Here is a 17,515-nt window from a genome sequence, read left to right on the forward strand (position 1 = left end):
GCTGGATCAGATAGCAGGCTAACCGGTAGCAAGCTAAAAGGCTAACAACGCGTTCTCTTGGGTGATAACACGCTCACAAACGCAATAAAAAAATATATAATTTACCTTGATAGTACACATGTGGCTGTCTCTCCGTTTACATCCTGTGTGTGTGTGTTTCTGTTGTGTCCTCTGAAGATATATTTCTGGAGGAAGGTTTGTTTCCAGACACACTAGCTGCTATTTGTTGTCCTTTATTTGAACTGCGCCGGTGGCAACAACAGCTCTCTCCTCAGCATCCTTGGATTCCGGTTATGTATTTATTAGCCGCTGTACATGCAAATGTTGCAGCAAGCTAGCAGTGTAACGATGAATGTGTCCTGGTTGTGTTACACTATGCTATACCGTAGTTACAAAATATAACAGTCTTATTATATATTTAACAGATAAAAAAGCATATGTCCATCTTTCTTAATGTCTTCCCAAAGCAATGGGAGGGGGTGCTGTCTAATCTTTTTTTTTTGTGTAATGGCGACACCATATGGTCAATAGCAGAAATTACACGCACACACTCATAACCAGCAGGGGGACAAAATGGAAGCCCTATTATATTATATTATAATTTGTTTATATCGTCTCTTAATTCTCCAGCTGTATCTTTGCTTGACCTCCCAAATTTGGATCAATTAAACACATTATTGCATGTACACAATCAATTATTATTATAATTCTTCCTTCTCTTACCTTATTTTCTTTGTACAGTCTAATAAGGTGACTCCAACATACCCCCCAATGATTTCAACAATTGTATATGCAGTGCAAAGAAAGACTTTATTGAAACAATTTATGTAAAACAGCTCTTAACCGGCACATTACCTAATTGCTTCATTTTCTCCTTATGGCAACTTTTTGTTTTATTTTTATTTTGTTTTTACAACATATTCAAAACTCTTTCATAGAAAAAATAATCTACAATTACATAGCAAAGAAAAAAAAACATCAGTGGAAATGTTAAGGCACTTGATCACCAAAAAAGGCCACAAATAGAAATGTTTCACTCATTTGGTTCTTTAGTTGAACGCACGAAGACACAAAATGAACTTTTGACATGGCAGTAAAGACCGATATGAAGACGGAGGTAAGACGATTCAAAATCCTACTCTAACTCGTTGCTCAAGTGAACAAAACTAAATTTGGTCCCACGCGTTCAAGAAGTGCTCCTTGAATTACATATATATGAAATATAAATGATGAGGGATTTGCATAAATGATTAACCGATGGCATGAACAGACAAAACCTGTGACGAAATAAGAATCCTGGCAGTGGGACACAATCCAAAAACATAAGAAATTGAAACACTGGTTGACCAGAAGATGGCACTAGAGATGATTTAAATGGCTACCCTGCAGGGTTAGAGACTTCTAACAGGGAAAAACACTTAAGAGAAGAGCTAGTTTCTAGAAATTTAAACTTTATACCCTTCCTTTGACAGTATTTATTTTGACTTTGGTTTATTTGACACTTTTTAAACCAACTTAGAGTGTGAGTAGTGGGGGTAGTGAGTAATGGGTGCTGACGGGACAACTCGGACTAAAACTCTCTTCTTAAATACGATAACAAAACCTGTTTATCTACTGTCTATACACCAATGAAGACATATTGATGAGAAGCAACATCCAGAACAGTCAAGAAGTTAAAGTGTGTTTGAATACTTCTTGTTACAGAGGACATCGGCTTAGAAAAGTGGACTTAAGAGCTTGTTTAATGCAAAAAGGAAAGAAGGCTGATGAAGTTATTACAACAAAAAGATACAAAAATAGTCCTCCATAATTTCACTTTGCAACCAAAATAAATAAAGCCAGCATTTGGGAAAGCGTTTTCTTACTCCGCCTGCTTACATTGTTATAAACTGACGTTTCACTGGAAATAAACAGTTTTTCACAGAGCTTTGAGAGAAGGGTAAATCCGCCATCCAAATTTTCCTTCACAAGGATGGAAGATTATGTTTGTGTAGCTACTCTTGAGTTAGAGTGGGACGCTGTTGTTCCTCTGCTGGCGTTTAACCCACCACAAATGCACTGTCCAGCTTTGTGCACACCATAGCTTGTATAAGAGGTCATTGTTGCTCCAATAATTCCTCCAAAAAGGCACAAAAGTGACAGCTTCTTGGCAAAGTCACCGTGAATCTGACAATAAGATGTCATTTCACTCAGGAGAAGCTTCCTTAAAAAGGTTTTGGTCTCACTTGGAACCTGAATTCAATTCTTTTAGCATCGACATCTGGATCGCAGCACTCCCCCACCTGAGACAGCTTCACTTAGCATCACATAAACCGAGATCCAGTGTTACTGGGTTTAGTTTGAATAGCATGGGTGGAGAAGCGTTGGCTTGGCAAAGGGGAAAAAAAGCCTTTCTTAACCATGCAGAGCAAAATGCTAGGTCTCCTCGTCCCATAGACAGAGCTGCTTTTGGGGAACATAGTAGGTGAAATGGTAGCCCTTGCTGCAGCTCTTTATACCGCACTTGTAGGTAGAGCCTTTGCCCGTCGTGTCCCGGCTTCGGCAGTATTTCAGCAGACACGGGTACCACTCCAAACGCAGGCTGTACGTGCAGAGACAGGGCTGCCACAAGTCTTTAGTAGAATGACAGGCCTGAAAGCTGGACACCTCTGTTGTTTGAGGCAGGACCTCAAATATGGAGGCGTCCAATCCTATAACACCAACAGAAGAGAAGCATTAGCGCTTGTGGCATTTAAAACAAAAGCATGCTGTTGTGCAAATCGCTCTCTTTCTGATTACACTCAATTAAGTACTGTATTGAACTGAAGGGGGGCAAACAAAGTGGCTGAAAAAGAGGGGTTGTGGGGCAGCAAAAGGGAAGCTTTGTTATGCTAAGTAGATGCTACTATGATTCCCTCTGCAGATAACGGTGCGGAGTGCTTGGTGAACCATGACCATCAACATTGTTGTATTTATAACAAAGCTGTCAGTGGACAATAGTGCTGTCATACGGATTCTCCTCAGCCTGGATAATTTGGACTTCACGGCTATTAAGAATCTGGATCCCACTGCAAACACCCATTTAAAAACAAATGTAATAAGTAATAAGTTTGAAACTCACACACTCATGGGCACAACACTGTTCAAGTGGCAAGATTATTTTCACGACAAAAGCTGGAAATGTATATGGAATGTAAAGATAAATAGGAGGGGGACACAGATAGCATGAGCAGGCGGGGAGCCTTATCAAGAACCATGAAGATAGTACTTGGAGTCATATCACTAAAATGAAGTGGAAAGAGGTGTTTGGAGGATAGAAACAAGATAGACAGTGTTGGGGAGATAAATAGCTCAGAGATAAAGTGTGCAGAGACAACCTGAAAAAAAAAAAAAAAAAAAAAAAAAAGTCTTTCGCTCAAACCCCCAACATTTGCCCCGTTCAGAGCTCGTACTAACATGCATCTTGAGTGATTGGATCACAACTGGCCAGCTTAAAGTGAAAGATGCATTTGAGATCAGATCACTGAGACCACACTTGGAGGTGGCTCGGGCCTCTTACGATGACATTCTGTCAACACGCCAGACAGTCTCCCTACTCATAAGTGGAGATTTAACTCATTCATTTAGAAGAAACACTTAAATAATGGACAGAAAAGACAAAAGCACCGTAAAGTGTTGTCTGTTAATTAGGAGGGAGAGTCTTCTGTCCTTGAAGCTGTTAACTAAGTAAATTATAAATACATATAAACAATAATTTAACAAATACAGTTACTGAAGATAAGTAAACTATGTTCAGTTTCCTCATAAAAACGTATTGGCATGTGTTTATGTTGATGCATGCATAGTAGTCATGTGGAGTTCAGCTACATACTCCAATCAGGCATAACATTATGACCACCTTCCTAATATTGTGTAGGTCTCCCTTGTGCCTCCAAAACAGTTGTGACTCATCAGAGAACGGACATGGGCCTTCTGAGGGTGTCCTGTGGTGTCTGACAACGCAATGTTGTTAGTGGGGGCCTTTGGGTCCTATGGGTTGAGGGGAGGGGCCTCTGTGGATCAGGCTTGTTCCAGTGCATCCCGCAGATACTTGATCAGTTTGGGATCTAGTGAATTTGGAGGCCAGGTCAACACCTTGTGCTGTTTTTCATGTTTTTTTTTTGAGTTGTTCCTAAACCGTTTGTGTGTGTGCCTGTGTCAGGCTGCATCCTGCTGATGATGGCTGCTGTCATCAAGGAGTGTCATTGCTATGGGGTGAGGGTGCCTGGTCTGGTCTAGGTGGTACATGTCTAAGTAACATCAACATAAATCCCAGGTCCGAAAGCTTCCTAGCAGAACTTTGAATTGTCACAAGATGGTTAATGTTATTTATTTCTACTGTCAGTGGTTTTAATGTTGTGGCTGATCAGTGTATTTTCTCAATAATGGCTGGTGTCTTTATTTACCTAATTTAATAATAACATGTGTGCCTTCAGACTTTATAGCTCCTTTTGTTCCACAGTTTGTGTCAAGTCCCTATGTCTGGATGTACACACAAAAAAAACAGCGCTGCTTGTGGTTCTGAAACAGTAGTAAGTGATGATCCATTAGAGACAGCAGCTGTTTGGACAAAAGTCTACTGTGTACCCCAAAAGATGTCTGCGTTTATTTGCATACAGAGTGTGAAACTGGTGCCTTGAGACCTACTATAATACCAGGTCTGAACAGGGCCAGAGTTTCTGCAAGTTATAATCCTGACCTTTGTCCAGCCAGTGTTTGACATCTGCCTCCCTGGTGTAGATGGCCTCACGGGCCTCGCTGCACATGTTGTGGATGTGTGAGCTGAGCTGCCAGGCCCGGCTCAGATTGACCGCAGCGCTCATCGTCAGCTGCTCCAGTCCTCGCCGCTCCTCCGCCAAGCGAATGGCGTGAGGATTTTTCTGAGGAGACAGCAGGAAACAATCACATCCTCCGATTCCCTGAGCAACATAGAAACGGTTGCAATGATGCAAAATCTGCTGTACCTGTCTGAGACGGGCCATGGATTCGCTGGGGATGATCTCATTGCGGTTGAGGCGCGAGATGAAGCACAGCGCCTGGTACTGGTTCTGCCCTCTCTCCAGCTCGCCCAGGATCAGCGCCCGGAATATCTTCACATCCTGTAAAAAAAAAAAAAACGCAAGGGATGAAAGAGATGACTGACTGCACAGATAAACAGATGATTCCCAAGGAGACACTGAAGTGGTACATGGGGCGAGGTTATAATAGCTTACTGTTTATATGTGCAGGCTCATACAGATTAGTACAAATATTCGTTCTGTTTCGGTACTTAATGTAGCACTTTTCCAGACACTATAAGTAATTCAATATGTGGAGTTCAAAGATGTTCAAACAACTGTCTGCTAAAAGTAAAGAGGGGGGTTATGCTCACTACAGACTCATTTGACAGTTTGTTGATACATTTTATTGTCTGTAGGCCTGAGAAATCTAGCTGGAGCCACGCTCTGGTTATTTGTACTGTCAAATTAAAGCTCTCAGGCCCGTTTCTGGAGAAACTTATCAGAACTTCTCACATGTCGTAAAAGTCAGGAACGTTTTACCATGCCGTTTTATGTGGAAATATATTAGTAGGAAAATGTCGATAGTGGAGCTTCACTCAAAAAATATGTGTTGCTGTTGGCAAGTGTCTGAGAGATCTGGCACCAAACCCAAGGCCATAAAGTGTCCTGCAAGTGAGAATGCAAAGCATGATGGAAAGCTCAGACAGTGGCGAGAGGAGAGCAGCAGACCTGTCCTCCTATTCATCAGACACCCCCCCTCTCCCCCCGCCTTCAGCTTCAGCACACAGACACACACAGTCCCAAACACCCCTCCTCCGCTTTTCACACACCAGTCTGAAGCAAACAGGCCGCAGAGGAGTAGCAGGTCTGTCCCCGAGCAGGAGGAACTCTGGGATAGATAAACAGCCCAGAGATAACCCCGTTGAGTTCTCCTTAAGCTCTTTCCTGTACGGAAAAAGGGCACACACTGGCAAGAAAGCAATACACCCTGCCTCCGAAGTGTTTACGCTCCGTAGTTCTTTATAGACTACTTTGCATGATCGCCGGTTCCTCGCTCTAAGAACCACTTTTGTCTGCTAAAAGAGTTCCTGGCAGGCATACAATACAAGCATGGGTATTACACAAGACAATCATGCAATACTATTTGACCTTTGGAAAGAAAATTACTGTGCAAATATTGATTAAATCTCTGTGAGCTGCTCAGAGTTTCGGAAAACATGGACTCAGAGGGCCACAGAAATACAGGCAGTGGAAATTAGACACCTCAGCCGCACATATACTGTGATAAAAAGACAAAAAATATACAGCTGAAATAATTAAAGAGACCAGAGGAAGCAGGAATATATATATCACAGCGAGAAGGAGACGGGCAAAAGTGCCATTTGGCCTCAAGCGCAGGGAGACGCGGAGGCCGTGACTTCGAGACCTCCCATATTGCAGACACATGGCGCTACGCAGGAACACGGTGTGTGTACGTGTGTGTGTGTGTAGGGAGAAGGAAGAGAGAAGGCATTCGTGTCAGCCACATGGATTTGCCCCAGGGCTCTCTGGGTAATTACAGAGAAGCAGGGTTGCTCCACCAGCTTCTTTGGACCCAGCTCCACGGTTAAGCATAGACACGGAGATCTCCTCCTACTCCTGCTCCTTCTCCTCTTGTGTCCTCATGTGTCCCGATTAATGATTGTCTACTCCTGCTGGCCTGCATTTGGGTTCAGGCCAAAGGGGAATGGGCAGGGCAACCTTTATTACTGATATATTGTTGTAGGTGACATTTTTAGATTATAAATACTGAAACATCCGTGTTGTAGCTGCAAGTTTGGACTGTTTTATATACAAAGACACCTAAAAATGATCAGAAAAAGTTCAGATTCACAGTTTTTGCACTTTTTCCAGATACTTTATTAAGATATTGCACTATTTAAACATTAACTGAAATAAAACCGTGCAAAAATTTCACTTTTTGCAGGAGTTATTAACTTGCAGACATCTGAAATGTGACCTGACTACACACCGCTTTGGTAGGATGTCTGAAGCCAAAAAAGCCCGGAAATAACTGGTTTTATCTTTTTAAAAAAAGAGAGAACTGTGTTTCTATCGTCTAAAATACTCATCTCACAGCTCTCAAAGCAATGCAGTGGAGTAGAAAATACAGCATTTCCCTCTGTGATGTAGTGAAGTGGACGTATAACGTAGCAGTAACTTTCTGTGTAAATTCTGAGAAAGTCTCTTAAGCGTGTTCTCACAGACAGTTTTAGACAAGAAAACTGATACCACTCTCATGTCAGGGTGTCATATATAAGAGACCCAACCAGCAGTCAAATATACGTTGCCACTGTCAGAAACGTAACACAAACCGCCTACAGTCACCTGTGCAGCTCACCACTTCTTGACATGTTATGTCTTGCTTGTTTAGTCCAAACAGAAACCAAAGTGTGACGATGACAAGCTGCGATTTTATAGGGGGGCTATGCGCATTACTCATCCTTGGAAAGGCACGGTAACTTCCTGAAGTCCAGTTGCTGCTCACGGCCAAAAACATCATCCAGCGTGTCAATACAATCTGAATGTTCTCATCGCGAGCAAAGCATCTGCCGGCTGCAGGGTAATATTTAGTGCACAGGCGTAAACACGCCGTTTAGCTCTTCATCTGACTCAATCATTTAACTGCTTGTTGAATAATACAGATATACGAATGGATAACATCTAAATCTATCTGTTTGCAGTCTACAATTAAGGGAAATTAATTTTAATTATGGTCTTAAAGAGAAATAACAAACCTTTGATACAGCAGCAATTTAGTTGCTGCTAAAATAATATGCAAACTATTTTCTGAAAGCAAACAGAGTAATAGCGGTGACATCATCTCCACGTCTCCATCCAGACAGAAGCTGCTGGATTCAACTGTTTGTTTGGACAAGACTAGACTCACTTCATGCCTGAAACCCAGTGCTGGCACATGTGCACACTGACTCATACTGGCATTCAGAGGCGGATAAAAGAAAGCAAAAAAAGAGTGAAATGTGCAGTGGTGTGATTAAAAGGAGGGGTTACACCTGTTCTCATGATGACAGGTAATATCCATACACACCAGGGGGAGAGAGAGAATGAGGACTGAGGGAAGAGACAACACCTACTTCTTTTTAAACGTTCCAAGTCGGTTGGTGGTGTTTTTGTTTTTCCTTTTAACCTCAGGGTATTATGCAAACTGCTGCAGGGGAAAGCTACAGGTACATTATGACTCTGAGAGAAGATCAGACAAATATCATAGAGGTAGCAGTCATGCTTATGTGGGAGCAGTAGAGGGGTAGCCGTTTCTCGTTGCTGTTGTACATAAATATGCCAGTTTGCCAAACAGCAGGTTAGTGAAACATGAACAGGAAAACACAAGTTCAACTTTAGGACCACATCACCAGGCAGACCTACCAGAGCTTGAAAATGAAGAGCAAGGCCACTTGAATTCACAACAATTCAAAAAAAGAGGTGAGGCCTCACTTCAGGAAGATGAGTCACCCCCTGAAGTGTATTTCCATAGACTCTCAAAAATTAAAGGTCTGCAGACCAGCATTAGAGAAAATCACCAGGTACATGCATTAGAAATTATCCCTGTCTTTAGAAAGATTCCATAATCAAAGGACAGCGCAGCCTTGAGTTTTTTCTCCCCGACCAGAGCAGCGTAAATGTCAGCACGGCTATAAATAATCCACACAAGTACAGATTCCCTTCTTACACCCCTGACTTCTTAGTCCATTCGGAGACAAACTACCGCTGGCCAGCATCCAAACACAAGCCTGTATTCATGCGGCCTGACTAGTGGGTCATACTAAGACCTGTTAAACAGGAGAGAGGGTGGGGGCCCCCGTTTCATTGGTGGTTACCTTTGGTGCGCCAGATTATTTAAGAGGTGCACAAAAGCCCATTCAAAGAGTCAAAGAGTGCCATTTACAGTGAACATTCTCCTCCACTGTAACCTAGCTGGCCAAACAGTCTCTTCACAGAGCGTGTACCTGGATTACTGGCTGTGAAAATGAGGGCTGGGACGCATAATACTGAAAGAAAGGTTATTTCTTTTATGATGGCTCGGTAGCTGAGACTGGCTTAAAATGCAAAACATTTACGCTAGGATACGTGCAACTCGCTTTGCACTAACTGTACCAAAGCACACTTGCAAACAAGGATGGATATTTAAACACACACATGCACGTGTTCCCTCCCATCCCCATACACACACTCACACACACAAACAGTGTGCTAGAGGCTGTCCCCTGTGCAGGGGGTTCTTCCTGTTTTCAAATCCCCTCTAAGACCCTGTCTGTTGATAAAGCTGCTGGCTGGCGGCAGAGGACTGTTGGTCAGCCATGCCCTGATGAGTCATTTGTGACCAATGTAACTCTCTGTAGGTATTTTACTGGTCAAGTTGTTAACGCTGGAACCAAAACCTTCTGAAAAACATTAACCTACGGCTATTAAACAGCTACAGAGGTTGCACAATATAGAGCAGATTAAATCAGCATCACACAAGCTCCCAGTTGAAACCATTAGTCTTCGGTCTGTAAAAACACAACGTGGTGAAACGCTATATTTACCTTTAAGATCCCGAGCCTACCTAAATGGCTCTGAACGCGCTTTAAAAACAACATGTGGATTATTATGTTTGGCGATGGGGAGGGTATTTGCGGTGGTGCGTGTGAGAGGGGAGCCAGTCAGAGAGCACAGGTGTAGGCAGGGATTAAAGATCATTTTAGGAGACAGAGGGAGAGAGACGCACACAGACAAAAGGAGCGGGAGAAAAGCTGCTAAAGCTAAGAAATGCTTGAGTCGAAGCTAATTACAGACGGTCCAAAGGCAGGAATGTGGAGTCACATTCGGGGCTGGTCACACCTGGCTGTCCAAAGAGCCGACCAATTAGTAAACAGAGGCAGTGAATGGACAATCAAAACACGGGAGGCTGTGGAAAGAAAGGTGCTCCCCCCTTGGCTATTCTCCTGACAACAATGGAGGGCAGCTTGCTTTTCTGATGGCCGGAGTGTTGAGTTTAAACCCTACGAGACTTCAGATCTGTGCGAAATGTGTGCCGACCGCAAAGAGGGAGAAATTCATTCACACACAGTCTGGATACAATTAACCAGACAGTTGAACTGTTTATGGAGATTTTGCATTCAGGAAATGAGAGTGGGGGCTACAAGGGAGTACTAACAAGGAAGGAAATGAGTCAGATAGATAAGGAATAAACAATGGAAATGGCTACAGTCCCATTCAGCCTCCAAATGTTGCTCCACATTTGTCATATCCTGCTGCAAAGAGAGACACAAAAACAAAGCACTAAAAAACAGCTGAATTATTATTATTATTATTATTATTAACTAAATACAGTCCTTGGCTATTTCAATAATTGATTTTCTTGTTTTTGTCAGGTCTTTGCCAACAGAAAAGCTGTTGTTTTCTGGAAAAGTGACACAAGATCCGTTTATTTTACAAGAAAATAAATGATGTAATACCTTCCCAGGTGTGGACCCTTATACCATTAGCATTTCAACTTGAGTGTCTCCCCTGTCACTGAAGTTCAAGAGCAATAAAGAAGTGTGAAACTAACCAGGCGGCTGTCCCCAGAAGGATACAGCCATAAATTTGACAAAAGGACATTTCAGGACGCTGTGGGAAAAACAGAACGGAAGCTTTTGGAATAGCAAGCGCTTTGTTACCGCTTTTCTTTTTTCTTGCCAAATGCAATCTTAAAACCTCAGAGTTAGTTAGAAAAGATAACAACTATGTACACTGCAAGCCACGACTGCCGTCTCCCTGCCCTTCAAAGGCTGCAATCACAGCACCATGCCGTCCACTGATTCTCATAGGAAAAAAAAATATATATCTGAAAATGCAGACGATAGCAGTCTCTGCTCTCTGCTCTATTCTCTTGGATGCATGCGAGAGACTGTGGGAATGGGAAGCTTTTTCTTTATCAGCAGCATTATAGATGAACATCTGGTTGGCTGGTGGGAGGGGGATGAAGGATAAAGACACCAACAGGGGCAAAGGGGCCACGAGAGGCCAAAGGGGGCCCATGCGGGGGCCTTTGACGGGCCACACCGAGGCCACAGAAGAAGGTGCTCTTTTAGGATTCAGAGTCAGTGGTGAACAAAAAGCGACCAGGAAAAAGACGTGTGTATGAGTTTATCTGTGGAAGGATCCTCTTCCTGCATACACTGCCCTGGAAACTACACAGAGCAGAAACAGAAACTAAAAAAGCAGTTAATCAACAATGAATTGTTTCCTCCAGTCCAGAGGTAAAGGCCGTCCAAGTACTTGCAAGTGATATGTCAAGACATTTATCTCAAACAGAGATAAGAAGCAGCTCCTCTGAATCAGACGTCTTCTTTCACTAAGCAGTAACTTATCTGAGGAATTTATCTCTGCCACACCGAGAAAAAGCACAGAAAGGGAAACCGCGTAGGAGTGATGGTCTTCTAAAGTTACTGCTGAAACGTAAACAAACTCTTAATGGCTGTTTGTGACTCAACGTCACCTTTCGCAGCAGCGGGGGGGGGGGGGGGGGGGGGAGGACTTGTGGCCCTAACCTGCTATGAACTGTGCCAGAAACAGCAGCATTGCCTGGAACAGGTGACACTTACCTGTAAAAATACGACTGCACAAGTTTGTGCAAGTGACAAAGGGGGATGGTGTTTCAAGGTTGAGTAAGAGGAAAGGTGTGGCAGGCAAAGGAGAGCAAAAGCAAGGCATGAAATGCGGTGACTGTACTGACTTGCAACTGACCTGCAATCAGAGAAAAACAACAGGCAGTTGCTTCTCTTGGCAAACAAGACGAAAGGACAAAATGGATTGCCAGCAGGCCTCCCACACGGAGAGCCTGATAGCTAATAAAGGACTAAATCCAATGGAACAGTTTGTCTTTTAAAATTGTATGTGAAAGCCAAGAGAGGACCGGGAACCTGCCAAAATGGGTCATAATCTGTATCCCAACGGGACGGCACACAGAAAGGCTAACCAACCTGGCTCCCCGCCTACAACTTTCATTCTGTGCTTGACATAGCACATGAGGGTGTGTGAAGAATCTCCAATTCATTCTTACAGTAAGCTTATTGCTGGGTGTGTCCATAAAAGCCTCTGCGCTTTGAAGACATTCAGAACGCACACTACAGTGAACTGACCCGAGGGCGACGGAGCCTACGGCTGCAACACAATCCGGTTTGTAATGTCGACATGAAGTGAGAATTAATAAAAACGGCTCACACGCTCTTTCACACCGCAGCGCCATTGTTTACTAAACCCAGCCCTGTTTAACATGATAGTGTGAGATAGTGTCAAGTGGCTTCCCAGCATTGGCGGTTTCCGACGAGCCACCGGTACTTCAAGGGGTCACTCGCGCCACATCGGCACCAATGTGGATTCTTTTAAAACGATCCAGCTCAGAAGGAAAATCTTGATAATGTATTATAAGTGGTGTTCATAAAACCTTTTGAATAATCACTGGTTGATGTGTGATTAGTTATAAAGCCACAGCTTAATGCATCCTTAAAAGACATCGAGATTAAAAGATTTGAGCTGTGTAGCGTTAGCTGAAAGTTGGTCGATAAAGGACGTTCAAGGCCCTGGTTTCCTAGGTAACCCTCTTGTATATTTCTGACTCCAAATGTTTCTCAAGTTAAACGAGCGGGCCATAAAAATACTGACAGGTGCATGGACGGAACGAGGTCTTCTTGCCATCACCACTTTTGAAAAGAGAATACCGTCAGCTCAATCTGGGTTCACCCAACGCTCTGAGCCCGCTATCAGCATGGTGAATTTAATGAATTTAATTGTTGGGGGCGGCATTTCCTTGCAGTAAATGTCAGTTCTCGTCACTAAAGGTCTTTCCACCTGTTATTCCTGTAACTTGCTCTATTCCATCTAAATGCCCTTGTCATTTGTCACTCCTCTCGTGTGTACGCCCCTTTACAGCTTCCCATCCGCACTAGTGGAAACTACTTTCGAATGTAAACACCCACTGTCAAACCTTATTGGTGTGACCAAAGGTTAATCTGTCCTCTCATCTACTATAAAGCTATGGTATAAGCAAGTGTGGCTCCGAAAGGATGTGCACCACTGCATCCCAGAAATTAAACCCTCTTAAAGTGTTAACTCAGCCGAGAGAGCTGCGGAGTCACTCGCATTCCTGCATTGATCAAACCCATTAGTTGGACATGAAAGCCAGACACACAAAGTACAAACTGATTAGCTTCTCTGACTAAGTTCCTACATCTGGAGAAACCCAAAACAGCCTTTCAAATATGTGAGACATTTCCCTCAGATTAATCTCCAAGACATGGTTTATGTTCAGCTCAAGGTCTTCGTCTGTGTAAGACCATAAATTGTTGCAGCGGTTACTGAAGGAGGGGGAAAAAAGCAGATCTGTGCTAAATTGGCAGCAAACAAGTGACTGCTCAATACAAAGTTACAACAGCACATCTGCGTTCGGATTTGTCTCGAGTTGCAAAATCGGACGTTCAGCATGTCCCCGGGATGTCACTGAGCTGCAGACAGATACTTGTAATTTAACAGAATTTAGAGTAGACTTAGCTGTAAATACTTCATTGAGATGCGAGACAAGATTGAAAAAACAGCGAAATTACAAACACAAAATCCCTTTATGAAACTGTGAGCACGTTAAGAATAAGTGTGGTGGGTAACCAACTCCCTCCCAGGATGCCTCTATTTCATAATTCCCAACATCGTACCTCTTCGGTGGTTTGAGTTTAATAGACGACATCACCCACAAGATGAGATTTACTCAACATGACACATAGATGTCATGAGCAAGCTAAACCGCATCATCTTTCCCATATGTCGACATGCCTTCAGAGCCCACCTGAAGTCACTGCTCGGCTCATTCTCACAGTGATTCATTGCTTGGATAAGGCTGACTAAACGTCTCTCTCACATTGAGCGGACCACTCTGCCACTGTCTAATGGCTAAAACATTTACTGTTTTTTTTTGCCACGTAGTCACAACGAGGCAGAGTGCCAGTGGGCTGCTGTCTTTTATAAGCGATCTTAGACATCCTTGTTTGTTTAGTGACGAGCGAAAATGAATTCTTCCAGAGAGTACATTAACCTGCGCAGTACTTATCCACCTTTGGCTGTGTAGCATGCTTAGAACAGTGTTCAACATTGCTGTTAAAATACTCTTCTTCCCACGTGCATTCATCTGAACTGTATATTCATGGCAGCTGGAAGTGACAGCTCGTCCAACTTTCCATAAATCTTGGAGATGCAGCAAAAGAGCTGAATGAAAACCACATGCAGGAGGAACGAGGAGGGCGCAGGAGACAGAGAGGGGGACAGAGGGAGAAAGAAAGAGACGGAGAAAGAGAGAAGGGTAAGGCGGCTGACCTACAACTGGAACAGATAAATCAGGCAGCGGAAAAGTAAAGTGATCTAAGAGGTTCTGTTAGATTTACTCTCATAAACAAAACCATATGTGCGGATGCATGCGCGAGGAGATGCAGCGACGAGGGGTGACTACACCACCAAGAGGAAGCGCCTTCCTCACAGATCAATGAACGTCTCTTTCTGTTGGTGTGTCACCAGTGATTGGGGGCGACGGCCTCTTCTCTTTCAACTCTAAATTAGCTGTTTTGGGTAGTGAACCAGACGTGCAGATCAAAAAGGTCAGACATGCCCACTTAATCCTGGTAAATCTCCCCCTTCACATCTCGCCAGCGTGTCAGCTTCTGTGTGACAGCAACCATCACAGACACATGCCTCAGCTCTCTGCCTCTTAGAGTACCCCTGATGCAAAGCAGTCGTAGCTTTTCCTTCCAGGACATTTATGTGTCAAAACTGAAACAGTGTCATCTTTCCACAAAAAAAAAAATAAAAAAATCCCTGCTGCTCGGGGTAGGACACTCGATCTGCTCATCTACTTTTAGAAAAATGCTAAAAATGGCCTCTTATAATCAGCTCTGGACTGGACCCACACAGCAGCAGGAGCTTTTCGGCCACTGGGCTCTGTGGGCGTCCACATCTAAGGAGCAACAGCTGTCGTGACGTCTGAAACGCACGCTGTGATGGAAAAAGATGAATGAAACTCTCTACTTGAACCTGCCTGTGAGTTACAGTAACTGCTCCAGGGAGATGTTAAGCTTTGGGGGGCGATTTTCCTTTAAGCTACAGATTTGTGACCCCGCATACTTGCTTTGGGTTAACAGTACATCTGGAGCCGAAAGATCATTGTGTCTAAATGATTTCAGCCTTTAAAGGGTCTTTACAGATTTGGGGCAGGTCTCATGACAAAAGTACAAGGGATACAGGATCAATCAATAGTAGATATACTCCTAATTGTTAGGGTTTCTGATAATGTGAATCATACACAACTCTTGATCGGATTTTGTCCTGAGGAATCTAATCTTAAGTGAAACTCACTGACTCTCACTAACTAGCTTTCACTAACGAAAATGACTGAATTATGTCTACATTTACCTCTCAACACACAGAGTAAATTACAAATGTAATCTGTTTAAGACCCAGTTTTATTGGGGACCACTTGGAGACTTCCCCGCCACAAACTTTACTTTGGGAGCTGTGAAGTTGACAAGCTAGGGCAATTTACAGTTATTTAAACATTTGAATTTGCACAATTTAAATCTCATATCAACCACGTGTCTAAATCTATTTAAGACCCAGTTTAATTGGGGACCTCCTGGTGACTTCCAGGACCGCTGATGGGCCGTAGACTTTACTTTGGGAACCGTGAAGTGGACTCGCTTGAGACAAGTTAGGGCAATTTACAGCTATTTAAACATTTGAATGTGAAAAAAATTAAATCTAATATCAACCATGTGTCAGAATGAATATGGAGAAAGTTCTCCTCAAGGCTCAGCAGGGTTTGGTTTGAGTGTTCCAGGACCCCCCCTCTCACCTGCTTGAAGTCCGCCACAAAAGTGATGAGCGTCCCGTCTCCCTGCTTAAATTCGAGCGATATCGAGTCTCTCTCGCTGTCCGCCTCCAACACCTCCTCAGTCACCAGTCCGTCAGTGAGCCGGACGCGGACCCGCAGCTCCGAACCGAGTCCCACGGCGACGACCAGCACCAGGGCGCAGAGACGGGTCAGTATCCGAACCGAAGCCGCAGAGATGCTACTCGCAAACATCCCCAAAGACGCAAGACCGAAGCCCATGAAGGAAAAACTCGAGGCGAAACCCACAGCTCTGCGTTCATATCCCCTAACTGTGTTCTTGGGTTTTGCGTAAAGTCTTTTCCTTCATGCTCAAAGCGGGGGCTCTACTTTATACCTCACACTTCTTCCATATGGTCCCCCCGTGTGCCAGTACTTTCAAGCGCAGTCATGAGAATCGGACGACAATCCACTGACTAAAATCTCTGCTTTTCACTTGTGGGGGACATACTTCACTCCCATTGAAAGTCTCTCGCTCCGGTGCTGCTGGTTAAGATCATGCGCACTTCAGTTTCACCCGCACTTCTACAGCTCACAGTCAGACGATCATCGCACGTTGCTTCTCATTCTGCTTTGTGTTGATATTCTTTTTTTTCCTCCTCCTTCTGAAATTCATGCAGTCCCGTCACTTCCTATCCGTCGGTATCCCAGCGCTCGCCTGGCCTCCAAACTTTCTGCGCTCTCTCTCTCTCTCTCTCTGTTTGTACGCGTGTGTGCGAGTGAGAGAGCGCAGGGATGGTAGTAAACTCTTAAAGCCATACCACCCTCGGAAAACTCTTGCCCATCCCCCTAAATGCCTCATGTGATCCTCCTGCACTCTAGCAAGCAGGGCTAATAATACCCCCCAACAATTATAACAGAGGTGTTGTTAGGATTTGTAAATCATAGCTTTATGGATGTTGTCCTCGCTGTGTAGGGATAAATAAAGGGCTGGGTAAACTGTAACCTGCAGCTGGCCTTGATCAGAAAGCAAACAATACCTATGTAAGCTGGAAAAGATTAGATGTATGCATATTGCTTAAAAAAAAAAAAAAGAGAGAGATCTCATGTAGCAGAATTTATCCCACACATTTGTTTGGTTTCTAACAACAAACACTGTGGTTTATTAGCATCTCGAATGTGTGAAATTGAGACTATATCTGTGAAAATCACCACTACAGTCAACCACCTACAACCTAACGAAGAAAAAAAAGGTGTAAGAGGTTCTGTTGATCTGCATGTATTATCTTACAAACAAAAGTTAACTAAAAGTGAAATAAAATATAAAAGTTTATCTTGTTTTTCATTGTTTTTAATCTTCCTGACACGTCTTGTGTTTACGACGAAACCTCCTGAAGTAAATCTATCAAGTAATTACTGTCTTTGATGACAGCGCACGGTTGATTCACAGGTTTCAGCTGAAGGAAAGACACTCTTTTATTCCCCTCATGTACGTTATTTAATTTTTACGGTGCCCCCGAGGGAAAGCTTGACAATCCTCGGGTGAGAGCTGCCAAACAGATGAAAGCTGCGCTGTGCTTGAAGGAAGATCCCGGAGCCACATTAAATG

The 17,515-nt window shown here is 43.5% G+C and overlaps 1 protein-coding gene across 1 annotated transcript; it reads right to left on the minus strand.

Moving 5' to 3' along the window:
- Positions 1 to 791: 791 nt before the first annotated feature.
- oafa (OAF homolog a) lies at positions 792 to 16,659 on the minus strand. The gene is given in 5 exon segments (XM_084559332.1): positions 792 to 2,690; positions 4,718 to 4,898; positions 4,983 to 5,117; positions 15,931 to 16,214; positions 16,217 to 16,659. Coding segments are annotated over 5 exon segments (888 nt in total). The 5' UTR covers positions 16,230 to 16,659; the 3' UTR covers positions 792 to 2,415.
- Positions 16,660 to 17,515: the final 856 nt, after the last annotated feature.

The sequence above is a fragment of the Chelon labrosus genome (genome assembly GCF_963514085.1).
Source record: "Chelon labrosus genome assembly, chromosome: 13".
NCBI lineage: Eukaryota > Metazoa > Chordata > Actinopteri > Mugiliformes > Mugilidae > Chelon > Chelon labrosus.